General features: G+C 42.9%; 2 protein-coding genes across 3 annotated transcripts in view; both read right to left on the reverse strand.

Moving 5' to 3' along the window:
* The window catches only part of LOC124003372 (phosphoinositide 3-kinase regulatory subunit 6-like), a 37,806-nt gene extending 36,998 nt beyond the window's left edge, over positions 1 to 808 (reverse strand). Inside the window, exon 1 of the mRNA XM_046311556.1 lies at positions 676 to 808. The gene's annotated coding sequence lies outside the window, so the exon portion shown is untranslated. The remainder of the gene's footprint in view (positions 1 to 675) is intronic.
* A 662-nt stretch (positions 809 to 1,470) lies between these two features.
* LOC124003370 (phosphoinositide 3-kinase regulatory subunit 5-like) lies at positions 1,471 to 27,557 on the reverse strand. Of its 2 annotated transcripts, XM_046311554.1 has the most exons (20): positions 27,306 to 27,557; positions 19,005 to 19,149; positions 18,586 to 18,655; positions 16,159 to 16,271; positions 15,200 to 15,315; positions 14,878 to 14,946; positions 14,644 to 14,782; positions 9,202 to 9,271; positions 8,637 to 8,811; positions 8,267 to 8,435; positions 8,086 to 8,154; positions 7,002 to 7,885; positions 6,362 to 6,487; positions 6,131 to 6,262; positions 5,691 to 5,784; positions 5,239 to 5,315; positions 5,008 to 5,101; positions 4,742 to 4,827; positions 4,122 to 4,237; positions 1,471 to 3,210 (listed from the first exon to the last, which is right to left on the reverse strand). In XM_046311554.1, exons 4-20 carry the CDS (start codon positions 16,256 to 16,258, stop codon positions 3,063 to 3,065), a joined length of 2,664 nt encoding a protein of 887 aa, XP_046167510.1. In that variant the 5' UTR covers positions 16,259 to 16,271; positions 18,586 to 18,655; positions 19,005 to 19,149; positions 27,306 to 27,557; the 3' UTR covers positions 1,471 to 3,062. The 2 variants fall into 2 exon arrangements, with proteins under 2 accessions (XP_046167510.1, XP_046167509.1); XM_046311553.1 differs by lacking the exons at positions 18,586 to 18,655; positions 19,005 to 19,149.
* Between the last annotated feature and the right edge of the window lie 342 nt (positions 27,558 to 27,899).

Below are 27,899 nucleotides of genomic sequence, written 5' to 3' on the forward strand. Positions count from 1 at the left end.
CTGTTTTTATAAAGACTAAAAATGGAACAAAAATATCAAAATATAACAACCTCTTCCCATGTCTACTCTGTATGTGTCCATATTCTTTTCATCCACGACTGTCTATCAATAAACAATGAAATACTGAATGCATCGTTTGTGAGTGGGATATCTGTATGAGTCGCTATCAAACTGGTTAGGTTACAGTGGGGCAGATTCTGAACTCTCAGTTACCTTATCTAAGTGTAGTACCACACTGCCACACCGACAAAAGAATGCACCTGATTCTCATTCAATGGAAAACTTACTTTCAAACAGCAACAGTAAACGAGTGGAACCAAACAAAATATGCAGTAATCTTGTAATGGGTTTTTGTCATTCTCAACCCCAAAATACGAAGGCACACTCTGAGAGCAATCGATTGTGCATGGATGACTACAGCTTTGAAATATGCATCAAAGCCTGGTTCCGCTGGCACCATATCAGAAAAAGAGCTCAACATTATCTCAGTAGTGAGTTCAGCAGCGCAACATTATTGCAGCATTTAGGTTACAATACCGTGCAACTTGAACATAAAACATGAGTCACGCAATGGTCCAAGAGTAATTATCTTACTATAAAACCATTCAAAATTAACAAAACGAAAACGCCATACATTTAAGAGAGCTTCTTTCTGTTGACAAGATCACTATTTACCTGCCGTTAGGTTCAGCAAAGAAATCCATAAGATCTCTATGAAGGCGATTGCTTGGGAAAATACAACTTCACACGTTGCTACAGTTGCAGCTGTGACAGCAGCACGCCGGGTAGTACAGTATGACTACGCCCACCGATGATTTATTCAACCAATACAATGTCTCAATTGTTTCCCTGGCGATCTAGATAGGAGTTAGCCAATCAAATAGGCCTACAATATATACCTGTATTTTGTGCTGGTTGAGGTTTCTCATCTCTGAATAGATTTTTTTAAACACAGTTGATACTCTGTTTAACATTCAGCCTACTGTTACTCACTGTATGTTTAAAGATACCCAGAGACACAAGTTTTAAGAAATGTAGCCTACCATTTTATCTTATTTCTTCATCATTATTTATTTCTTGTAGGATTTGTCATACTACACAAACAATTCATAGAACATTGATTTGACATTGATAAGACACAAAATAAAGACTAACATCAAAATTGGTACCATATGGAGAGAACAGAAGTGCCAGACAACACCATTTTGTTTTATCTTGTTACATGCACAGTACCTTTAATTTCTGTTGATTTAGCATCTGTCTGTTGAAGTTAACCTTATACACTGAATGTACAAAACTTTAGGAATACCTGCTTTTTCCATGACATACTGTAGACTGCACTGTTGGTTAAGGGCTTGTAAGTAAGCATTTCACAGTAAGGGCTACACTTGTTGTATTCGGCACATGTGAGAAATAAAGTTTGACTTGATTTGAATCCAGGTGAAAGCCATGATCACTTATTGATGTCACTTGTTAAATCCACTTCAAAATCAGTGTAGATGAAGGGGAGACGACAGGTTAAAGGATTTTATTTGTTTGTGTGCCATTCAGGCGATGGACAAGACAAAATATTTAAGTGCCTTTGAACAGGGTAGGATAGAAGGTGCCGGTTTGCATGTGTCAAGAACTGCAACGCTGATGGGTTTTTCACACTCAACAGTTTCCCGTGTGTATCAAGAAGGGTCCACCACCCAAAGGACATCCAGCCAACTTGACAACTGTGGGAAGCATTGGAGTCAACATGGGCCAGCATCCCTATGGAAGAGCTTTCGACACCTTGTAGAGTTCATGTCCTGATGGACTGAGGCTGTTGCGAGGGCAAAAGAGGGTGTAACTCAATATTAGGAATGTGTTCTTAATGTTGTGTACACTCGGTATGCATGTGTAATTACTAGTCTGCTGTGTTTTCCTGACATCATAGGGAAACTGGTTAGGTCACAGTCAGGATAAACCCAGAGTCCTACCCATTTAAACACAAAGATGTCTAACATACCAACCTCACCCTTTTTTAAAAGCATTTTTACTTTGCATTCTATTCTGCTGTATGATTGACTAGTGTGACCATATCCATTTTCGCCAGTGCAAAGCTGTAGACAGCAATACATTAGACAACTGATTAACAAAAGGACTGGATGAGTATATTCTGTAGCACCATAGACTGGTCTATGACACCAGGTCAATCTATCCTGGAATATCTATGTCCTTTCCTGCGGTCATCGGTATCAGCTAAATAAACCAAATATATCTTATGTTTTGTCAAATACAGTGTCAAATAAACATTACAGTGTGCTACTTAGTATGATACATCTTATATTATGTACAATGGAATGTCAAAAATGGGATTGTTTAATACAATGTCAAATGTATACATTTAAATGTAAAAACAACATTGAACATAATTGCATTTTGGGTGAGTCTGTGGAGTCCTGAGAAAGGCTGCCTTTTCTACCTCATTATCCTGACATACGTTGCTCTCGTGTGGGAAAGTGAACACAATGGACTCCCCTGCTGGTCTAAAGAAGTCACTGTGATATTTCAGAAATGTCCCACTTCAGGAAACCGTTGCTCATTACAGTGCAGGAAGAGAGGACTTCAGTGCTTCCAAATACCTTGCACCAATACCAGCGTAGCTACAGTGTAATGTTGAAGTTATTTTGAGGGAAGAAATATATAGTATACAAATGTACATCATTTACATAATCCATAGTGTCCATTTTAGCAACTGGGTATTGAACCCCAGTCTCCTGAATGTCACAAGACTGTGTTAGCCCAACGGAGGTCTGTAGGCCTCAGGCAATGTTAGTCATCACAGGAGGATGGTTCGCTGAACCATCCAGCAGCCATAATGTCCCTTGGCTCCAAAAAGAGTCACTTCCCTTAATTTTAGTCTGGTCCACAGACTCAAGGCTTTTCATTTCCACTTACTCCCCCTCTGTTACCAGCTGTCTGGTAAAAAAAAGTGTCATAAATACATAAAGTATATATATATTTTTAAGGCTAGTCTTCCCCTCTCAGGGCTGTGCCCCGCTGAAGGTGGCTATGGGCAGGCTAGTCTTCCCCTCTCAGGGCTGTGCCCCGCTGAAGGTGGCTATGGGCAGGCAGAGGAGGGAGCAGAAGGTGGGGTGGAGAGGCTGGATCTGGGCGGACAGACCCTGGTCTAACCTCCAGTCTGTAGAGCTGTCAGGCTTGTAGCATACAGATACTTCACACCTAGGAGAGAAGGAGGGAGGGAAAGAGACACTGTGGTCAGAGTGTGTGTGTGTGTGTGTGTGTGTGTGTGTGTGTGTGTGTGTGTGTGTGTGTGTGTGTGTGTGTGTGTGTGTGTGTGTGTGTGTGTGTGTGTGTGTGTGTGTGTGTGTGTGTGTGTGTGTGTGTGTGTGTGTGTGTGTGTGTGTGTGTGTGTGTGTGTGTGTGTGTGTGTGGACGTGTTTAACTTTACTTGTGGAGACTGTGTGGATGTGTTTAACTAAGAATTGTAAAACAAAAATGTGACCAACTGGGGACATTTTGTTGGTCCCCAAAAGGTCACATGCTATTTCTAGTTTCTAGGGGGTTTAGGGTTAGGAGCTAAGGTTAGTTTTAGGATTAGGAGCTAGGGTTAGGTTTAGGGGTTAGGAGCTAGGGTTAGGTTTAGGGGTTAGGAGCTAGGGTTAGGTTTAGGGGTTAGGAGCTAGGGTTAGGTTTAGGGGTTAGGAGCTAGGGTTAGGTTTAGGGGTTAGGAGCTAGGGTTAGGTTTAGGGGTTAGGAGCTAGGGTTAGGTTTAGGGGTTAGGAGCTAAGGTTAGTTTTAGGATTAGGAGCTAGGGTTAGGTTTAGGGGTTAGGAGCTAGGGTTAGGTTTAGGGGTTAGGAGCTAGGGTTAGGTTTAGGGGTTAGGAGCTAGGGTTAGGTTTAGGGGTTAGGAGCTAGGGTTAGGTTTAGGGGTTAGGGAAAATAGGATTTTGAATGGGACCACAAGGTTAGTTGTATAAGACTGTGACTGTGTGTGTGTGTGTGTGTGTGTGTGTGTGTGTGTGTGTGTGTGTGTGTGTGTGTGTGTGTGTGTGTGTGTGTGTGTGTGTGTGTGTGTGTGTGTGTGTGTGTGTGTGTGTGTGTGTGTGTGTGTGTGTGTGTGTGCCTGTACCTGGTGACACCCTGGAAGATCTTCTTCTCATCCTGGTCCAGACACACAGCGAAGGTGGTGTTACCAGTCCCACTGACCTGCACCTTGTCCACCTTCACCTCAGTAACACTCAGTTGCTGTCAAGTAGAAACTGGCCATTAGAAGCAATACAAGTATATTATGGGACTCCAAGACTAAGCACAGTCCTGGATCAAAAACACAATCAAAGGATAATCTCCAGTGAAAGCGTTCAGGACTAGGTTCATCTGTGTTTGTGAAACCAGCCCTAAGGACATATAGAAAAGCATTCATTAGTGGCATTAATGCTATATTTGCCTGAGCTACAGGATGCAGTGTGTCACATTAATGTAAGATCCAGTGAACAGGAAAAGGGTTGGACAATAACAACAACAAAAAGACCTCAAGTGAAAGTCGTGTTCTGTTAAAGTAGAAACTGTGACGTGTCTGTGAAAGTGTACATCGTATTTCCTATCGGGTTGATCTAGAAAGAATCTCGTTCTCGGGGTACGAGAGATGTTGCTACAGACCTCTTTATGGAGTCCTTATAGAGCGCGGCGGTTTATGTGAAGTTGTTGATGCACGCAAGTCGCACCGACTCGATCTGACAACATCCTGCTCACCTGATTGTAGCCTTTCTTAGATTTGTTTGAGTTCTGCCTTTTCAGTACTTCTGTCATTGTCAACTGCAAGCACTCCATCTTTGAATCTGAAACCGTGGGGGAAGGAAGGGATCAAAACAGGATGTCTGCGTTGACGAAACAAACTTTCAAACCTACAACTGATTCGGCTGCTTTCTAAAAAGCGTGAACCCAAAAAATGTCCAATTCATGAATGAACCCAGAACTTTATTTTACTGTAGTTTATTTTATTGCTGTCGTTATATCACCTAGTTCCTCTGGATTCTTGCAGGCTTTGGTCAGGTTGATGGAGGTGCACACTTTGTCTTTCTTCGTCCATTGACTTCTCCCACTGATGACCACCTGAGAGAGAAAAAGAAGGAGCGAGAGAGAGAAATACCTCAGAGATGCATCAGGCAAAGATAATAATGATTCATTATGCAGTTGACACGGTCAGTATGTTTCTAGAAGGATGAAGAGCTGCTGAACACCATCTTTACCCTGTTGTAAACCACCTCTAACATCAGAGGGACTGCCTCCCGGTCGCCATCGATCCCAAACCTCTTGCTCGCGGCACCTACAAAACGGACAAACACAGAGCTTCCCTATTAGGATACAGCCATAGAGCTGAACATGATGCTGAAGATGAATAATCAATCATTGATGATGATGAATACGGAGAATGATGATTTATACATTTAGTATCACTTTGTTTTTTAAAAAGCAAAAATCGATGGAAGAGATTCAGTCATGTAGCATTGAAAAAAACGACATGTGGGAACAAATGAGACAAATTGAGTCTCTGAATCAGAGATTGAAACAACAGATGTTCCCATAGCCATAATCCACCCAGACCTCGGACTCCCGGCTGCATATTTTCTAATTGGAAAATCTGAACTGCCTGTTGTTTATTATGGGCTGTTTGATAGGAGACTGAGGCAGATGTCCGTACCCATAGCCTTGATGGCTCGTGTCCCTGCGGTGTGGCCCAGCTCTAGGGAGTGAAGGAAAACCTCTGTCCTCCTCTCGCCTCCAGCTAACGTCATCTACAACCCCAAGGACATCAAGCAGTCAACACACACATTTATAACATGGAAGGTTGAGTGCAGGAGATGTGTGGTCTGTGTGTGTGTGTGTGTGTGTGTGTGTGTGTGTGTGTGTGTGTGTGTGTGTGTGTGTGTGTGTGTGTGTGTGTGTGTGTGTGTGTGTGTGTGTGTGTGTGTGTGTGTGTGTGTGTGTGTGTGTGTGTGTGTGTGTGTGTGTGTGTGTGTGTGTGTGTGTGTGTGTGTGTGTGTGTGCAAGAGAGAGAGAGAGAGAGAGAGAGAGAGAGAGAGAGAGAGAGAGAGAGAGAGAGAGAGAGAGAAAGAGACAGAAAGAGAATCCAGGCCTCACCTCTGCTTGGTAGAGCTGCATCAGTGCAGGCCTGGTGGCATGGCGACAGTAGTACAACACCAGGTCAGCCAGGATGGGCAGACGATCCTCATAGGAACTATCATACAACTCGGACTCCATCTTCGAGGTTTGCTGCAAGACACAGTGAACACCATTGACTGTGGGTGAGACAACACATTCTTTTTTTCATCATATTTATCATTTGATATGTCACACAAAATGTGGTCTTACCTGACACACCACGTTGGCCGGTAGACTGAGCAGGCTCAAGGTGTTGCGTTCGTACCAGGGGTCCAGCATACCAATGAAACGGGCTATGTCGTTAGTGCTGTCTTCTGTGCCAAGAATGTTGAGCTCCTAGAAGAACAATATGTCAGCCTAAACAGCTATCAACCCATTATCTAGAATAGAGGTTACGCTTTAGAGCTGATGTTTCTTATGGTGCACCAGAAACTAACATGGTTTGGGTCCATCTCATCAGGAAGTGAATTGAAGTTTAATTTATAAATTGAAGAAACTTAATATTATAAATAAAATTTCAATTATCTCCCCAATTGACTTGAATTGAAATAGAATTAACCCCAACCCTGATAGGGCCACTTAAAAAGAGCCACTATGCTATAAACCTGATAGGGCCACTTAAAAAGAGCCACTATGCTATAAACCTGATAGGGCCACTTAAAAAGAGCCACTATACTATAAACCTGATAGGGCCACTTAAAAAGAGCCACTATGCTATAATCCTGATAGGGCCACTTAAAAAGAGCCACTATACTATAAACCTGATAGGGCCACTTAAAAAGAGCCACTATGCTATAATCCTGATAGGGCCACTTAAAAAGAGCCACTATACTATAAGAGTTGTACTCACTGTACAGGATGTACTTCCTCTCCGTGGGCTAGCCGACTGGCCTCCGGGGCTAGGGCACCTGGGACTGGGGCACCTCACAACACCGTCCCTCTTCACAGGCACAAAGAAGAACTGCAGCCGGAAGGCTCTGCTGAGGCTCGGGCAAACGTTCTCTCTCTGGCGTAAGTTACTATAGGCCCTCGCCACCTTGCCCGCCACATGGTCGGCCCCGAACACTACCACCCTCAGGGTGGTGGCATTACTATTACCCTCCTCGTCACTGCTCAGGATGGGCCTCCGGCGGAAGCACACGTGCTTGAGGGCCTGGGGGGTACAGGGGGTCTGGAACAAAGAGTCTGGGTTGCGTAGGTGCACCTGCTGCGGGAGGGAGTTGGAGCGCTTTGAACGAACAGGGACAAAGTCCGTAGCATCTGGGCTGCCGAGGCTCTTGGCTCTGGTCAGGGACTGCGTCTTTGTCTTGAAGAAACGGGAGAAGTGCTGGCTCCGACGAGCCAAAGCTTTGGTTGACTTGCCGGATGATGGGCTCCGTTCCAAAGGGGAGGGGCTGGAGGTGGCGTCCTCGGGATCTTCGTAGAAGTCGCTGTCGATGCCGGAAGTGACTGAGAGAATGGAGGGGGTGTAGGATTCGGACAAGTTGGAGTACATGGAGTCTTTAGAGGCAGTGGAGAGGGAGGAGACGGTGGAGAAGGTGGAGGCTCGGTGGTCCACGCTCCAGCCGTTGTCTCCGACATGTCTACGCACAAACTCCTTCTCTCCCTCTTCCTGCTCTCCCTCTTCCTCCTCCAGGTCGAACTCTGCATCTTCCTCCCCCTCCTCACCATCACCCTGACCACTGGAGGTCTGGAAGCCGGTTAGGTCGTTCTCCAGTATGGTGTTGAGGATGTCTGAAAACCACAAGGACACAGCCTATCAGTTGCATGTACTGTAAAGGACCGTCGACAAAGTCATTTGTCACAATCCAAGTTGAAACCATCAAACGGAAAGGAAAGTCAACCTAGGTCGGAGAAACCTAGAGAGGAACCAGACTCAAGGGGGATCCCATGACAAGCCATTTCATGAGAGACTGAAGACCAAAGTCCTTTACCAAAGTTGTCCTTGTCCCAGTGAAACATGTAGCACTTGGCTGTGGGCAGTGGTAGCGTTTGCAGCATTCCTAAAAACAGAGTAAATACAACGAAACAACATTTACACACATTGTATGGACATTTTTTCCCAGTTGCCTAATTTTGACAAATCAATACACTGGTTAGGATCCACCCTCTCACCCTCAGACTTCCTGACATCGGACGCTGGGACGCCCATCCTCTCCCTCAGCCCCTCCAGGCCCCGCGTCACATGATCACGGCCTTTCGCCGGGTCGTCCATGGCAGCGGCCATCTCCAGGACGTCAGTTACCATGGAGAAGATCTCCACCAGCACTTCTAGACTCTTGACCTGTGGCGAGAAAGTCACGTTGTGTTTCTGTACAGAAGATCGGTACTAACAATCTATCAAACTACTAACCGTTGATTTTGACCATGATGGGTAAAAACTAACAGATTACACATCCATCAAGACTAACAAAATCTTAGCTAAAATCACAATTTCTATCGGTATCTCCATAGCGCTCCAGTGGTATATTGTGTCGTCCAGTACCTGCAGGGCTTTGTGGATGCTGGCCAGGGTGTACTTGGTGCCCAGGGTAGCCTGGTAGGCATGTTTGACCAGGGTGATATAGGTCTCTCTCTGGGACCGTTGGATACTACTCAGTTGGTCTGCTACAGACAGGAACTCAGGAGGCACCTCACTAGGGTTCATCAACAGAACCGTCCTATAGGGATGAGATGACATAGGGTTGACATGGTGGAAAACACAGGGGTGATAGGAGGTCTGCGCTCTAAAAAAACAAAGTGATTATTATTTTTCGTTGTTGCATGAATTCTAGAACAGGAAGATAGAAATGCCTTTGTCTCTCGGCACACATGCAAAGTCGTGTATATAAACACACGCCCAGTTACATGGAAACAAGGGGAACGCTAACAGAAGAAAAACCCACAGAGTGAAGAGGAAGTAGTGATATATTGGGCAGGGAAGGGGTGGGGAGAACCAATAACTGAAGTGGAGTTCCAGATGTGTGGTTTTTACATGTGCATGACAAAAATGCACAGTCATTTAGAATCATCTGTCGTAAAACGTAGCAGTTAAACTGTTGACAACCTACATTGTTTTTGAGCGATGTTTTGAGGTGGCCAGGCCTTGCTCTTCTCTCACCAGTCTGTGATAGGATATGCCTGTGAAGTGAACACACGCTGAATAAGTTGTTTTTTCTTTGCACACTAAAAGTATTGTATTGCACACAATTATATCATCATTTGATCTCACAACATCACAAAATAGTGATGCCCATTCACACCACTGCAAGCTCATTCATTCATTCATTCATTCATTCATTCATTCATTCATTCGTTCATTCATTCATTCATTCGTTCATTCATTCATTCATTCGTTCATTCATTCATTCATTCATTCGTTCATTCATTCATTCATTCATTCATTCATTCATTCATTCATTCGTTCATTCATTCATTCATTCATTCATTCATTCATTCATTCATTCATTCATTCATTCATTCATTCATTCATTCGTTCATTCATTCACTCATTCATTCATTCATTCGTTCATTCATTCATTCATTCATTCATTCATTCGTTCATTCATTCATTCATTCATTCATTCATTCATTCATTCATTCATTCATTCGTTCATTCATTCATTCATTCATTCATTCATTCATTCATTCATTCATTCATTGGCCTGTACCTGACGTGACTTTCTCAGATTTCAGTCTTATTTTTGATTCGATCTGTCATTATCCTCTTCCAGGTAGTTGACAGGTTGTTATAGTTCTGCTTTTTTTCTTTTGTGAATTGAAGTATCACACATCCGCTTTCCAAGAACAGGCTACCACAGAACCGTCAAGCACTGCTCCATTACCAATGGCACATGTTTGAGCAGACACGTTTACCTAAACCTGACTATTCATTTACCTAACTTGATCAATTTGAGGTGATCAAGTTAATCCGATTATGTTATATCTACAGTGCCTTCACTTATTCCACATATAGTGGCGTTACAGCCGAATTCAAAATGGATTTGAATTGTAAAAAAAATTCTTACCCATCAACACACAATACCTCATAATGATAAAGTTAAAAACATATTATTTTGGCTAATGTATTGAAATTGAAATACAGAAATATCTCATTTACATAAGTATTCACACCCCTGAGTCAATACTTGTAGAAGCACCTTTGGCAGCAGTTACAGCTGTGAGTCATTCTGGGTAAGTCTCTAAGAACTTTCCACACCTGGATTGTGCAACATTTGCCCATTATTCTTTACAAAATTCTTCAAGCTCTATCAAATTGGTTGTTGATCATAGCTTGAAAACCATTTTCAGGTCTTGCCATATATTTTCAAGTAGATTTAAGTCATAACTGTAACTCGGCCACTCAGGAACATTCACTATCTTCTTGGTAAACAACTCCAGTGTAGATTTGGCCTTGTGTTTTAGGTTATTGAAAGGTGAATTAATCTCCCAGTGACTGGTGGAAAGCAGACAACCAGGTTTTCCTCTAAGATTTTGCCTGTTCTTAGCTCCATTCCGTTTCCTTTTTATCCTGAAAAACTCCCCAGTCCTTAACAATTACAAGCATACCCATAACAAGACGCAGCCACGACTATGCTTGAAAATATGGAGACTAGTACTCAGTAATGTGCAGAGTTGAGTAGGTTACTTTCTAAATGTACTCCGTTACAAGTTACCCGTCCAAAATTGTAATCAGTAACGTAACTTTGGTATTACCCAAACTCTGTAACGTAATCTGATTACATTCCATTACTTTTAGATTACTTTCCCCTTAAGAGACATTAGAAGAAGACAAAAATGTATGTTACCAATTGAACAACATCTATTACAGGATAAGTCAATGTTAAAGTTTACATAGCTAGGCTTTCCAAGTGGCACAGAGGTCTAAGGCACTGCATCGCAGTGCTAGCTGTGCCACTAGAGGTCCAGGCTCTGTCACAGCTGGCCGTGACCGGGAGACCCATGGCACAATTGGCCCAGAGTCGACTGGGTTAGGGGAGGGCATGGCCGGCCAGAATGTTCTTGTACCGTCGCACTCTAGGGACTCCTGTGGTGGGCCAGGCGCAATGCACGCTGTCGTGGAAGGATCAGAATTTGTTGGTAACATTTGTAAGATGTTTAATATTCATCAAATGTGTGTAAGTTACTTCGCATCAGAATGGTATTTTTGTATAATACTGTGGCGAGGTTGGCAGTTATCTGTTCTATGTCAGGACTAAGTTGCATGGGCCACAGAGAGGGGAGAGGTCAAAGTGTCATCATGTGTAAACATATCTTTTACTCCCTACCCTTTTCTAGTGGGGAAAGAAGGGTTGCAGTGTCTGGAATCATTCTATGCTCCCTCTAATGTTGCTTTTATCTTAACCTATAGCCTCACCCTCCTCTCCGTGAGTTGTCCAGTAGTTTGTATTTAGAGTGGGTTGTATCTAAATGACAATTTGATATATGCCTGTTGATATGGTGGATTTGGTTTATGGTTCTGGGGTTTGGGAAAGGAGACAAAGCTGAACGATGAATTATGTCTATGCTGTCTGACTATGTGTGTCTTTGCTATTAAAGGAACTCAGTTGCATTGTAAGGGGGCTCTCAGAGAATTCACTGAGAGACACTGAATTTATCTGAGAGTCACAGGATTGTGATAGAGCTCATATAATTAAAGATGGACTTTTATAACTAACTCTGACGTGTGTGTGTGGTTTGCTCCCATGATTTGGTAAATAGAGGAAATTTACACGACAACGCTCACACGGTCACCAGGTGTATGGTGTTTCCTCCGACACATTGGTGTGGCTGGCTTCCGGGTTAAGCGGGCACTGTGTCAAGAAGCAGTGTGGCTTGGCTGGGTTGTGTTTCGGAAGAAGGCATGGCTCTCGACCTTCGCCACTCCCGAGTCCGCACGGGAGTTGCAGCGATGAGACAAGACTGTAACTACCAATTGGATACCATGAAAAAAGGGGTAAAAATAAATAAAATAAAAAGTTTACATAGCTGGCAATATATGGATGTTAAATGTTACTTTATGGGTTGATTCTTCTTCTACCCCATCGCTTTCTACAACATATAATACGATTAAATTATATCTTTACATTAGAAACCAAAGCCTGTCAGAATTCCAGTCATTCCAATAAATGTTATACCACTTGATCTTCAAGAATAGGACTTAGAAATATGGAAGTACAGATTAGCCAAATAGTTTTATGACCCCAAAACTAAAGACTTATTAGCCAGCCCTACTCTGTTGTTTATGATTTTGTTGTCATGGAGGACTGATTGGGATCATTGATTCAAGTTGAAAAATAAATGCTGCGCTCATGGAATGGCATGCTTTGCCAAAGAGTGTGCAAAGCTTTCATCAAGGCAAAGGGTGGCTACTTTGAAGAATCTAAAATATATTTTGATTGGTTTATCACTTTTTTGGTTAGTACATTATTCCTTGTGTGTTATTTCATAGTTTTGCTGTCTTCACTATTATTCTACAATGTAGAAAATAGTACAAATAAAGAAAAACCCTTGAATGAGTAGGTGTGTCCAAACGTTTATATTTAAGTCCAAAAATGGATGTAGCAACTTCAGATTGCCTCAATGTCTATCAACATTTAGCACATTTGAGCATGTGTCCATTAGGCCTATGGAATTATTTTATCAGCATGAATTAGATTGAGCAATAAAAGCCCCACTTTGATTCCATAGGCTTGGATCCTCACTATGCAGCTGTTGCGAGAGCACATTTTTCACCGGCTGTCCACTGGTTTCAAAAACTATGATTGATAGGAAGTTTAAACTTCTTGTATTCAACCATTATTGGGTTCAAATACACATTTAGATTTATGAACAGACATCCACAACAACCACAATCTGTATGACGCAAATAGCTAAATGAGAGCAGCAGCATGATTCACATCAATGCGCTATGTAGATATCAATAATGAATTATATCCCGTTTCGCCGTAGACTCCACCACTGCTGGCATCCTGACCTCCAAGCGTTTATTCAAGTTGGATAATCTTTGGATGCCGACAGCAGTTTGGTTGGACTGTAGCCTACAAAAGCCTATTCCTGCTCTTTTCCTATGATCCATGTGTCATTAAGAGTGTCTCTGACTTGTGGTCAGACTTTCTCAGGTTGAACAAACTTTAAATTTGCCCCTTTTTTCAAAGCTGATTTGAATGTCATTGAACAAACAGAGAAGTGTCAAATATTTTCTTCCGCAAACATCCATTCTGATTTTAAAAGTAATCCTCAAAGTAACCATCTAGTTTTTGAAAAGTATCTGTAATCTGATTACAATATTTTTGCTAGTAACGTAACAGATTATAGTTACCGTTTTTTGTAATCCCTTACATGTAACAGATTACATGTACCTACATATAATCCGTTACTCCCAACCCTGGTAATGTGTTGTATTGGATTTGCCCCAAACATAACACTTTGTCTTCAGGGCAAAAAGTGAATTGCTTTGCCACATTTTTTCAGTATTACTTTAGTGCCTTGCTGGAAACAGGATGTATGATTTATATTCTGTACAGGCTTCCTTTTTTTCACTCGGTCAATTCGGTGGAGTAACTACAATGCTGTTGATCCATCCTCAGTTTTCTCTTATCGCAGCCATTAAACTCTCTAACTGTTTTAAAGTCACCAATGGCCTCGTGGTTAAATCCCTGAGCGGTTTTCTTGCTCTCTGGAAAGTGTGTTAGGAAGGATCCCTGTATCTTTGTAGTGACTGGCTGTATTGATACACCATCCAAAGTGTCATTCATAAAAAATACAAAAAATGTGGGATAACTCAAGGGGTGTGAATACTTTCTGATACTCACTGTATTTGTGCGTTTCATCTTACTGCATTATCTGTTTGAGTCACTAGGGGTCAGTCACTGATCATGGTTGACAGAGCCACAGTACATGACATGGGGTGTATTCATTGTGGAAACTGTTTAACGTTTAAGAATCAAGTGGAATCAATCAGAGCAAACTAAATGAAACGGGGAGGGACCCATCTGAATTTGTCCAATAGAAACTCTTGTTTGCGTTTTCTGTGTTTGGAGTAAATAGTTTATTGCAAAATGTTTTGCAACAGAATCGGCGTAATGATTACAGCCCTCAGCAACTATGGCTGGAACCATTGGGAGAGAAGTCGACGTAGGCACTTGTTGCCTCACAGAAAAAGGAAGGCTGTCTTACACATATCCATTTTTGACATCATATTAATTCACAGTCCACATCATGCACATCACTTTATTTTACCTTTATTTAACTAGGCAAGTCAGTTAAGAACAAATCCTTATTTTCAATGAAAGCCTAGGAACAGTGGGTTAACTGCCTGTTCAGGGGCAGAACGACAGATTTGTACCTTGTCAGCTCAGGGGTTTGAACTTGCAACCTTCCGTTCACTGGTCCAACACTCTAACCACTAGGCTACCCTGCCGCCCCAAAGAAGCAAATTAATAGTTCAAAACCCCCATAGAAGCATGGGGTAGATATAAAACCTAGAGTAGCCCACATCTTTCCATGTTTACCTGGGGCCTTGAGTTCCTGGTGTAAGGTGGAGAGCAGTCCTTTACACACGCTGCAGTAAGGCTCTGGCCAAGTCAGGAAACAGCCAAACACCTCACAGGCCTCCTCCAGCAGCTCCGTGGCTGGGGGACAGAAGGGGGTCTGCAACCAGAAAAACACCTAGTTAGAGGTAACTAAGGTTGGGGTTTTCATGTTTGATTTATTAATTGATTGATTGATTGATTGATTACCGTTACCTGTAACAGAGTGGAGGAGAACATGATAGCGAGGGGAGCCACTAGCTCATACTGACACTGATCTTGGACCTGCACACACATATCCAGAACCAAAAGTTAATTCACGTATCCACACTTTACAGTTTCAGTTCTCAATTCCCACCACAAGACGGCATACTGCTCCTAATCACATACTGTAGATCAGACTAAAATCCCACCTACATCCTGTAGAGGCTTGGGGTCATCATGACATGTGACCATAAGAATCTAGGTCATAGCAGCATCCTAAGTAGAGAAGTTATGATAGCCTCTGCCCTTTCAGTAATGACCTGTGACCCCTCACCTCTCGGGTCTTCCTGAGGATCTGCTGCAGGAGGATGAGGAAGTTCTCTGGGTCTCTCTTCACCAATTCCTCCAGACTCCAGCGGTTCAACGACTGGCCCGCCGAGCACATCAGGACTGAAACACACACACATGTCACATCACATCAGAGGGAGCATGCCACATTGTGTAACATGTTTATGAAACTAAAACATATAGCTTCCCTGAAGGGTACACAGTGTACTTCAAACAAAATAATAACATAATTTCAACACAGTATGTGGCAACAAGGTACCTCCTGAAAATGTGATATAGAAAACCACAGTGTGTAGGTGTATGATATCTGACTCAGTTGGTGCTGCTACGCTTTACTACACTAACCGATCCTACCCCCTCACACTCCCTCATCATGCTTCCAGGCGCACTGCGGTCTATGCCACCACGTCTCTGTGTGTGTGTGTGTGTGTGTGCACAACTTCCTCCACAGTCAGTGTCAACGTTGATACTTCCTCTAGCGCGTAATAACACTTCTCTGACAGTTTTCAACAACAACAGACTCAACGAACAGTTCTGGTGCTCAGAAGTTGAGAAAGGACAACAATTTACTGTCAGTGTGGTCTGACTGATGACTGATGATTTTCTTGTGGAGGGGTTTTAACATGTTGCTGGACACTTGAAACGTCTCATGCTATTTGATATCATGTCGACTTTCTGTAACACCACACTTAGAAAATGTTCCTGCAGTTTGGATCAATACTGTGACATGAGCTACATGCAACAGTGACAGACCTGCCTGTGAACAGGCCTGATTTCCATTTCATGTGAACAACCATATTATGCCTTTCTTAAAGAAATAAAGGACTGTATGTCTCAAATGAAATACACTGGGAATCAAATTCCCTGAGAATGAACTAAGTCACCAACGAAGAGATGAAATACACCCGCCCATGTCCGACCCTGCTCAGCTCAGATGAGGCTTACCGTTCCAGGGTTGTGGTGCCGTGGGGCTGGGTCTGAGCCCATCCAGACATCGGTCCAGAGCATGCTGGATCCGGTCCTCAGTACACGACGTGTGTTGCATGTCTTCTCACGACCTGGAGTAGAAGAGAGGGATAAGAAGATAAACATCACACCTCTCTCCACTCATCCCTCTCTTTCTGTAAACACATATTAGACTTATCGGATCAAGGAAGGAAACACAGGTCCAGTTTTGCATCTTGGTATACTTCGCAGGGGACATTTGAAAATGCCCTCATGAGTTCCGTGGAAAAGCCACAAGACAGATTTCAGGGGGATGGAGAGATAAGAAAAACAAACTGTTATTCTCTCTTCCTTCCCTTCTTATAGTTTGTTATATTTCTATTTTTTTTTCTTTTTTTTCACCTTTATTTAACCAGGTAGGCTAGTTGAGAACAAGTTCTCATTTGCAACTGCGACCTGGCCAAGATAAAGCATAGCAGTGTGAACAGACAACACAGAGTTACACATGGAGTAAACAATTAACAAGTCAATAACACAGTAGAAAAAAGGGGGAGTCTATATACAAGTGTGCAAAAGGCATGAGTTAGGCGAATAATTACAATTTTGCAGATTAGCACTGGAGTGATAAATGATCAGATGGTCATGTACAGGTAGAGATATTGGTGTGCAAAAGAGCAGAAAAGTAAATAAATAAAAACAGTATAAAAACAGTATGGGAATGAGGTAGGTGAAAATGGGTGGGCTATTTACCAATAGACTATGTACAGCAGCAGCGATCGGTTAGCTGCTCAGATAGCTGATGTTTGAAGTTGGTGAGGGAGATAAAAGTCTCCAACTTCAGCGATTTTTGCAATTCGTTCCAGTCACAGGCAGCAGAGTACTGGAACGAAAGGCGGCCAAATGAGGTGTTAGCTTTAGGGATGATCAGAGAGATACACCTGCTGGAGCGCGTGCTACGGATGGGTGTTGCCATCGTGACCAGTGAACTGAGATAAGGCGGAGCTTTATCTAGCATGGACTTGTAGATGACCTGGAGCCAGTGGGTCTGGCGGCGAATATGTAGCGAGGGCCAGCCGACTAGAGCATACAAGTCGCAGTGGTGTGTGGTATAAGGTGCTTTAGTGACAAAACGGATGGCACTGTGATAGACTGCATCCAGTTTGCTGAGTAGAGTGTTGGAAGCCATTTTGTAGATGACATCGCCGAAGTCGAGGATCGGTAGGATAGTCAGTTTTACTAGGGTAAGCTTGGCGGCGTGAGTGAAGGAGGCTTTGTTGTGGAATAGAAAGCCGACTCTTGATTTGATTTTCGATTGGAGATGTTTGATATGAGTCTGGAAGGAGAGTTTGCAGTCGAGCCAAACACCTAGGTACTTATAGATGTCCACATATTCAAGGTCGGAACCGTCCAGGGCCCTTCATAGGCATCGCCCTCATCTGTGTTACTAGGAATCATATAGAGACAATAGGATACGGGACTTCCTGATATTAGGACACACAACAGGGGCATGTTCAGTAGAAACCAAACGATTTGAACATGTTTTGAAAGAGAGAACATGAACGGGTATATTATAAAATAACATCACATTCTTCGGCTTCAAAATGTTTCTGTTTCACGCCTGTTTCGACCCAGGTGTTAGGCTCTATGGTTGGGCTTTGTTTCAGTCGTGTTATAATTGTGTTGTATCTCCTGTTATTCATGACAGGGTGAGGGTGTTGTTTTATAACAAGCAATTTCATTGCTTTCACTCACAATCACAGGAGTTTCATGTTTCTGTAATCCTGTCTCTGCATCAACGTAATAAGGTCCAATAACAGTCACGTTAATAAATGTACATTATCTATTCGCTCTATCCTGCCAACTTCGTATCACTCATTGCCATACCTTTGTCCTGACAATGAGAGCGGCAGAAGTTGGCAAGAGCACAAACAGATCTGGGACCAGGCTTCTAGTGTATGAATTGACTGTACACATTCTAAGATTCCAATATAGGGACATATCCAAAAGGTACTGAATTAGGCAGCAGCCGCACCACCTATTGTCCCGTCTTGCCCCACTGGGGAACTTTACCATGGGTTAGAGCCCAGGGTTGGGCTTTCCGACGTGGACAGTGCAACTTCCTTTGTTGAGTGGAAACAAACGTTTTTCATAAGACAAGACACTTCAATCCCTCCCACCAACTAGTGTTTGTATCCAATAACAGGCTCAAAAACTCCCCATCGAGACAGAGAAATCCCCTATAAATCCCACATGTGACTGATAATGTGTGCCAGATAGCACCGCGCTGCATATGATTCTGTGCCTTTGAGTGGCTCACACAAATGCACAAAAGGTCAGAGGAGTGGTCGCCATGGTGATTAGCGGTAATATCTCACCAACGTACGGTGAATGAAAAACCCACCAGACACCTGCTCTGAGGGAACTTACCCTGATTCTGACCAACCAAGGCTCATCTATGAGTGTTCCTCACTGGCCTTATGTCGATACAGAGATAAAGCTGAAACATAAAAATAGACTAAGTCAAAACAAGCACTACCTCATTCGAAGCATTTTAAAACCAGGAGCAGGTTTCATTTGGGTCCTGGGAACCGACTTTTTTAAAGTCACGTTACAGGGGCCACGGGTTAGACGAAGCCAAACTTTCTCAACGGGGTCATTCAGCTGCTGTTGAGCGAGGCAATGATACAAATGCTCACAACGAGAAGTCTCCATATTTTTAGGTCTTGTGGGGGACTTTTCACAGTATTGACCAAAGGACAGGAAACTGTCATTGTGTACAGATATGAGCCTGGGTGGCCACACATACACAAAGAAACAGACAAAATACCACAGGAGGTTGGTGGCACCTTAGTTAGGGAGGACAGGGCTCGTGGTAATGGCTGGAGCGGAATCAGTGGCACGGCATCAAATACACCAAACACATGGTTTCCATGTCATTCCATTCGCTCCGTCCTGGCGATTAATATGAGCTGTCCTTCCCTCAGCAGCCTCCTGTGACACACACAAACACAGCGGGGCCAGAGAGCAGAGAGTCAGATGGATGGGGAAATCTAGGGTTACCCCCGGCTCCAGAAGCTAACCGGCGGGGCGCCCCCGCCATTTAAGGCCCCTAAGGAACCACGTGAGGAAGAGCATGTGAACAAAGGCCAGGGGGGTCAGAGTAATTCAACCATTATTTTCCAGCACCACTACTGTTAACAACAATATGGTGAAGCCTGACAATAACAATAGAAGCCACATAAACAACACTCCCATACAGCCTTGTTCTCAGCCCCCGTCGCCCACGCTAAAAGGTGTATTGTATCCCCAGAAGTGTTATAGCCTGGTCTGAGATCTGTTTGGTCTGTCTTGCCATTGTTTGGCTTGACAATGACCATAGGATTTGACAGGACAACACAAACAGGTCTGAGATCAGGCAAGATGTGTTGTCAGTGGCACGGTCAGTAGGTGTAGGAAAGTTACTGTTTGATACTAACCGGTAAATGACCCACCGGTCATTGTGGAACTATACTGTGTTGGACACCGGCCAGGTGGAATGGGAAGGAAGTAATAAGTCATAGAAGTTCTGATGGTTGTATCCAGTCTAGGGTCAGATGTTGACTCTGGGTGTAATAAAGCAACTCTTATGATCTCATTTACAGTAGGACATTCAGAGTGAGTCATCCACTGCCATAGAATGGATGACTGTAGGTTATGAATTTATTTAACTGATTATGGAGTGGTATGAATGCATTAAGTATGGCTCATGAATGTGTAATTAAGTCAAACAAAGTAATACCAACATTTTCTAAACATCAGTGACTGTCAGTGACTGTCAATGTAACAATAGCATAGATTAACAGGCTGTTCTAGAAATATTATATTCAGGTATTGAATCATTCTGTTTACATGGCAACTATTGACCATATATGAAACTGTGGGTTTTCATAAGAGGATGTATGAATGTCCTTAAACGTCAACAAGGTCACTTCCTCATTTTCAGCTGTTGCAACAGAGGTTAACAAGGAAAGCTGACTAAAAGTCACATGTCTGTCTCCAGGTGCCATGTCCCCAGTCTCTCCTTTCTCCTTCACATCACATATCATTTTGGAGTACCCTACACTCTTAGAATAAAAGGTGCTATATAGAACCTAAAAATGTTTCTTCGGCTGTCCCCATGGGAGAGTCCTTTGAAGAACCCTTTTTGGTTCCTGGTAGAATCCTTTTGGGTTCCATCTAGAGCCCTACATGGAACCAAAAAGGGTTCTACCTGGTTCCAAAAAAGGTTCTCCTATGGGGACAGCCGGAGAAGCCTTTGGGAACCCTTTTTTTCCTAAGAGTGTAGCATCTGCAGGTTTTCCACTAATCCCTGATTTCAGCCCAAGGTGCTAGCTAGCATGACACATCCAATCTCATCCAATTAATCAATTAGGATCAGTTAGATCAACTGTTCAATACGAACAACTGGCTCCCAGTTTAAACCAAAATACTTTGTGGATTGGAGTGCCACCATCAAGCCAACAACTGAGTCATACTGCGCCTGACCGAACATAACCTGACTATTTATTCTTATTGTCAGCAGATGTATAGGTCAAGCCTGAATGGGACTCAATCCTGGTGGGGCAGCCTTGCACACAGCTGCAGATGTGGCATGACGAAGGCCCTCAAGTAATCTCAAGTCAACAGCAACAAGATCTTCAGCTTGCCGCTAGCCGGGTTGCCAGATCTGTGTATGCTTTAGCCAAGCAGATCTGGCAACCAGGGTAGCCTTCCACTCTGCCTGTACCCTCCATAGAGATCTTATTAAATGACTATGTGTAATTCTATGGTACCCTACTTTCAAAAACAGTGTAATAGCCATGACAACGAGCAACAGATCTGCCAACCAGGTTAGCCCGCTTTCTTCTCTGCCTCTACAATGCTCTACCCTGAGACACAGTGTGAGACTCTTTCTTCTTCACGTCTTTCCTTTCCTCTTCCTTTTGCCCAGGCTGATCACATTTCCAACAGCTTCCAAACAGGAAAATAGCTCCCCAGCTCTGGAAGGGATGCAGGTGCCTGTCCATTGTTGTGGTGTGATCAGCCTCTCAGACAGACTCCCACAGACAAGGTAGGAGGTGGTGGATGGGGGGGGGGTCTCATTGTACTTTAATTGATAGTCCCATATCCCCATCCAATCTTCCTCTGTTGGGTTTAAAACACTGATGGCCCCCTCCTCTCCTCGTATCACCTTACCCTCTCAACCCGACCACTGCATGAGCACCAGCCTCTAAGACAAAAGTTGAACAATAACACGATAATGCTCTGCTGTAAATTGCTTCCTCTTTTGTTCAATGCAACTACCGGCCAGCGGGTGTCTTTCGCACGTACAGGCCCAACCAGGTACAGTAGGATGCAGTGGCAGGGTATCAATGATGGTAAAGTTCATTAGGCTCTATGGTGGAAGTATAGAAGCGGCCACATCTGCAGTTACTGAAGTTGGAAGTTTACATACACAAAGGTTGGAGTCATTAAACAAATCTTTCAACCACTCCACACATTTCTTGTTAACAAACTATAGTTTTGGCAAGTCGGATACGACATCTACTTTGTGCATGACACAAGTCATTTTTCCAACAATTGTTTACAGCCAGATTATTTCACTGCATCACAATTCCAGTGACTCAGAAGTTTACATCCACTAAGTTGACTGCCTTTAAACAGCTTGGAAAATTCCATAAAATGATGTCATGGAGGTTCTGATAGGCTAATTGACATAATTTGAGTCAATTGAAGGGGTACCTGTGGATGCATTTCAAGGCCAAACTTCAAACTCAGTGCCTCTTTGCTTGACATCATGGGAAAATCAAAAGAAATCAGCCAAGACCTCAGAATAATATGTGGAGGTCTACAAAATAATTGTAGACCTCCACAAGTCTGGTTCATCCTTGGGAGCAATTTCCAAATACCTGAAGGTACCATGTTCATCTGTGCAAACAATAGTACGCAAGTGTAAACACACGCAGCCATCCTACCGCTCAGGAAGGAGTCACGCTCTGTCTCCGGGAGATGAACGTCCTTTGGTGCGAAAAGTGCAAACAATCTGAGAACAACAGCAAAGGACCTTGTGAAGATGCTGGAGGAAACAGGTAAAAAAGTATCTATATCCACAGTAAAATGAGTCCTATATAGACATAACCTGAAAGGCCGCTCAGCAAGGAAGAAGCCACTGCTGCAAAACCGCCATAAAAAAGCCAGACTACGGGTTGCAACTGCACATGGGGACAAAGATCGTACTTTTTGGAGAAATGTCCTCTTGTCTGATGAAACAAAAATAGAACTGTTTGGCCGTAATAACCATCGTTATGTTTGGAAGAAAAAGGGGGAGGCTTGCAAGCCGAAGAACACCATCCTAACCGTGAAGCACGTGGGTGGCAGCATCATGTTGTGGGGGTGCTTTGCTGCAGGAGGGACTTGTGTATTTTGTGTATTTCACAAAATAGATGGCTTCATGAGGGAGGAAAATTATGTGGATATATTGAAGCAACATTAGTCAGGAAGTTAAAGCTTGATTGTAAATGGGTCTTTCAAATGGACAATGATCCCAAGCATACTTCCAAAGTTGTGGCAAAATGGCTTAAGGACAACAAAGTCAAGGTATTGACCTCAATCCTAACAAAAATTTGTGGGCAGAACTGAAAAAGTGTATGAGAGCAAGGAGGCCTACAAACCTGACTGTTACACAGCTCTGTCAGGAGGAATGGGCCAAAATTCACCCAACTTATTGTGGGAAGCTTGTGAAAGGCTATCCGAAACGTTTGACTGAAGTTAAACCATTTTAAGGCAATGCTACCAAATACTAATTGAGTGTAGGTAAACTGGGAATGTGATGAAAGAAATAAAAGCTGAAATAAATCATTCTCTCTACTATTATTCTGACATTTCACATTCTTAAAATAAAGTGGTGATTCTAACTGACCTAAGACAGGGAATTTGTACTGGGATTAAATGTCAGGAATTGTGGAAAAACTGAGTTTAAATGTATTTGGTTAAGGTGTATGTAAACTTCCGACTTCAACTGAATCTGACGAAAAATATTTTTTTTACGCATTACAGTCTGCTGTGAGGTCCTTAGTGTACACCCTACACATATTTTATGATTCGATTCAGCACACATTTAGACAAGTGATAACAGATCCACAAGGTGAATGAGAGTTAGAACAACAGTGTCATTATACACAGACTTTGATCCTCACGTCCCCAGTAAAGATATTATATGAGGGAGTGGACAATTATGCAAATATGATCTGAAATGCATTATGAACTACGAGCCAGGTTTGATGTAAGACATGACTACCAAACCTCCACACTGTGTTGTATACTGTATATATATATATTCACATTTATAACTAAACTGGCAGTTAAAATATCATGAGCACATTATATGTCAAATGTACATTATAGGTAAATGTAAATAATATGTGACTGCTCTAATCTATGCTTTACTGTATCATGTGCAATGTAGATATGGTATATGCAATGTGGAAGACCTGGAGGCGTGTTCAGGTGACATTCCGATAGAAATATGTTGAACAAAATATGTCAAACAAACACGCCTCTCTGACATATAGAATAAGGAATCATGTCAGCTCGTTTCACTAGATTTCTATCTGCAACGTTCCACGTTTGCCTACTGAACGTACCCCTGGGTGAGTGAGGTGTACATCTTGTGGGAAAGTTGTGTGTAGAAAGTGTGTGTAGAAAAACGTAGATTTTGGAGATAGATAGGACTGGTAAAGAGGTAAACAGGAAGAGTGGTTGTGTGAATTATACGGCATGGCGTTTTGATGTGAGTGCTAACCAAACGATCTTGTCTGCTAAAAATGGGTGTTGCCACTTTCACTTGTGCTTGGAGATAGATATAGAGATGTAGGCGACTTCCAATCGCATGCTGAAAGAGCGCCAGGTAGCCTAGCGGTTAAGAGTGTTTAGGGCAGTAACTGAAAGGTTTGTGGTTCAAATCCCTGAACTGACTAGGTGGGGGAAAAAAATAGGTCCATGTGCCCTTGAGCATGGCACTTAACCATAATTGCTCCTGTAGGTTACTCTGGGTAATAGCGTCTGCTAAATGACTTTGGTTAACAGTTTGCTAGTGTTAGAAATATCCTCAGTGCTCACAATAAGACTGAAACCTAAACCGGAAACACACTCGCACATCAAGAGCAGGTTGTTAGAAAGTGCATTTGGAGATATGAAATAAATGATTCTGTTTCATTCTGCCTTTGCCAAAAAAACTGTGAATCCACGCTGATGATTGCGATATGGATTAAGTAGTTCCTTGTGTGATATTATAATAATTCTTTGAAAAACTGCAACACCCAGCTGCAGAGGCCATTTCTCAAAATTGTACTCATCTTTGAAGAAAACACTGAGTAGAAATATGCATGACTGTGACAGAATTCCACTTACCCACCGAGTGCACTCGGAAAGTATTCAGACCGTTACATTGCAGCCTTAATTTAAAATTGATTAAATGCATATTTTTCTCATCAATCTACACACAAAAAAACATATTGACAAAGCGAAAATTGTTTCTGACATTTTTGCAAATGTATTAAAAATAAAAAACAGAATGCATTGAAGGTCCCCAAGAACATGGTGGCCTCCATCATTCTTAAATGGAAGAAGTTTGGAACCACCAGGACTCTTCCTAGAGCTGGCCTCCCGGCCAAATTCAGCAATTTATCAGAGAGGTGACCAAGACCCCGACGGTCACTCCGACCGAACTCCAGAGATCCTCTGTGGAGACGGGAGAACTTTCTAAAAGGACAACCATCTCTGCAACCCTCCACCAATCAGGCTGTTATTGTAGAGTGACCAGATAGAAGCCACTCCTCAGTAAAAGGCACATTACAGCCCGCTTGAAGTTTCCAAAAGGCACCGAACGGACTCTCAGACCTTAAGAAACAAGATTCTCTGGTCTGACGAAACCAAGATTAAACTCTTTGGCCTGAATGCCAAGCTTCACGTCTGGAGGAAACCTGGCACCATCCATACAGTGAAGCATGGTGGTGGCAGCATCATGCTGTGGGGATGTTTTTCAGCTGCAGGGACTGGGAGACTAGTCAGGATTGAGGAAAAAATTAACGAAGCAAAGTACAGAGATCCTTTATGAAAACCTGCTCCAGAGCGCTCGAGACATCACACTGGGGCGAAGTTTCACCTTCCAACAGGACAACGACCCTAAGCACACAGCCAAGACAACGCAGGAGTAGCTTCGGGACAAGTCTCAATGTGGTTGAGTGTCCCAACCAGAGCCCAGACTTGAACCCGATTCGAACATCTCTGGAGACCTGAAAATGACTGTGCAGCAACTCTCCCCATCCAACCTGGCAGAGCTTGAGAGGATCTGCAGAGAAGACTGTGAGAAACTCCAAAAATACAGGTGTGCCAAGCTTGCAGCGTCATACCCAAGAAGACTCAAGGCTGTAATCACTGCCAAAGGTGCTTCAACAAAGTACTGAGTAAAAGGTCTGAATACTTATATAAATGTAATATCAGTTTTTTATTTTTCATAAATTTGCACAAAAATATATAAACCTGTTTTTGCTTTGTCATTATGGGGTATTGGTGTGGAGATTAATGAGGGGAAAAAACACCAACTTTAGAATAAGCCTGTAACGTAACAAAATATGGAAAAAGTCAAGGGGTCAGAATACTTTGCGAATGCACTCTATACCTTCAGATTACTGTAAGTGGTGCGTCAATCAAAACACAGTTCTACTGTAAGTGACAGGTGGGGTATTAGAGTATTATAACTGTTGTCCTCTGTGGCTTGGTTGGTAGATCACGGCGTTTGCAATGCCAGGATTGAAGGTTCGATTACCGTAAAAATTTGCATGAAGAATGTATGCGTGCTCGACTATGTCGATTTGGATAAAAGCATCTGCGAAATGGTGTATATACAATAACTGTTTGCATGCATACTGTATCCATGCAACCAACACATACTACCTATTGTGTATTAGAAGTTACAGTACAATCACAGGGTGTCTAAAAATAAGTTCCCAAAATGCTGCTTGGTGGGGGTCTGCAAGTTACCTTCCTTGTGTGTCAGTGACATCATTTTGACAGCCTTTCCCATCAGTGTAACAGCATCTACCACAAACTCATAAACAGTTTAATAAGCCCAGTTGGGTTTGCAGGTGTTGTTTCTGATAGTCACCACATTTTAATTGATCCATTTGTGGAATTTGTAGTCAGTTTAATGGATAACTACCTCAACTAACCAGAATACCCCATCACCAGAACTTTATTAACTATCCTTATTACGATTTATTTATTTGATTTAAACTTTATTTAACTGGGCAAGTCAGTTAAGAACAAATTCTTATTTACAATGACGGCCTACCACGGCCAAACTCTAACCCGGACGACACGGGGCCAATTGTGCACCGCCTTATAGGACTCCCAATCATGGCCTGTTGTGATACAGCCTGGAATCAAACCAGGGTCTGTAGTGATGCCTCTAGCACTGAGATGCAGTGCCTTCGACCGCTGCGCCACTCGGGAGCCCTATAATATTGCTTCAATACCCTTTTGTTACACCCCTGGACCAACCCGCCAGGCACAAACTCAGAAACACAAGCATTCGATTGGCTAGTCTAGTCCCAGGATTAGTGCACAAATGTTCCCTTCTCAGATGTATGGAACCAGTATTTTCTCAGTTTGCAGCAGTTGTGGGCGCAATGGCAACTAGAGATTTTCAACAATAAGGCATCATCCACAGATGAAGACAACTGGCAATACTAACTCATATCCAAGGTCAAATGTCTTAATTTGAATGTAATATAATTTTAAATGTCTGGAGTCATAGACACTTGATGAGTACTTCACAAATTGTCCAGATGTTATATTTCTGAAACGACTCTATTGTCTATTATACTAGATTTAGGCTCCAGTAATTTAGCGTGGGTGAGTTTGGACCTCTTGGCAGTTGCTCGACTCGGGTTTAAGTCCAAGTCGGGGCTACCCCTCTCTACCAAATTCCCCCTTAACCCTCAACCTTCTGGCCCGAAGCCCAGTGCACCATCGACTGTGCCACAAAAGCATGCTCATCCATTGTGAAAAGACAATAGCCTGGTAGGCTTACAACCACAGACAGCCCACTAGTCCTCCACACGGCTTACCTGCTGTTATCGTCCAGTAACATCCATAGCCTTTTGGAGTTAGTTAGTGCGAAAGCCCCTCGGGTCCAATGACACCAATCCCACTGCCATTCATTCACAAGAGAGAAGAAGAGGGGGAACGCAGATGAGCCACATCCTTCACTAGTGCTGTGTATGGCTCCAGAGGAACAACAGCTGTAGACTACCACCAGTCACAGTAGCCGCAGTAGTAGTAGTGGAGATATAGACCCTGCTCACGCAGAGGGTATGTGTCAAACAGGAAGTGAATGAGAGAGGTGCATGTAAGCACAATGAGGAAGGCAGACTGTGGGTGTCTGTTGGCCTCCATAAAGGAAGTCATTTGCATCATTTGTTTGTTTCCCTGCTATTTTCATGAATAAAGATGTGTTTCATTGTTTTGAATGTTGGGCTTTGATCTTTCAATCTTTAGTTTTGACTGGCTGGGTCATTGATTTTTATAGGATTGACCATTATTTATTACTAATCCCAATAGTATTTTGCCCCGTCTTTGCAAAGGTAGTTTTCACATATCTCTACCTGATACACTTGAGAGTTTGTCCAAATTCAAGTTAATTCACATGACAACTGAACTCT

This window comes from Oncorhynchus gorbuscha, linkage group LG18, assembly GCF_021184085.1.
Source record: "Oncorhynchus gorbuscha isolate QuinsamMale2020 ecotype Even-year linkage group LG18, OgorEven_v1.0, whole genome shotgun sequence".
In the NCBI taxonomy this organism is placed as follows: Eukaryota; Metazoa; Chordata; class Actinopteri; order Salmoniformes; family Salmonidae; genus Oncorhynchus; species Oncorhynchus gorbuscha.

Coding starts and splice junctions, on each gene's coding strand:
- LOC124003370 (XM_046311553.1), bottom strand. CDS start 16,258: ATGCAACACACGTCGTGTACTGAGGACCGGATCCAGCATGCTCTGGAC. Junction 5,785..6,130: donor TGCAGCTCTACCAAGCAGAG/GTGAGGCCTGGA, acceptor TTGGGGTTGTAG/ATGACGTTAGCTGGAGGCGA. Junction 5,316..5,690: donor ACGAGCCATCAAGGCTATGG/GTACGGACATCT, acceptor TCCGTTTTGTAG/GTGCCGCGAGCAAGAGGTTT.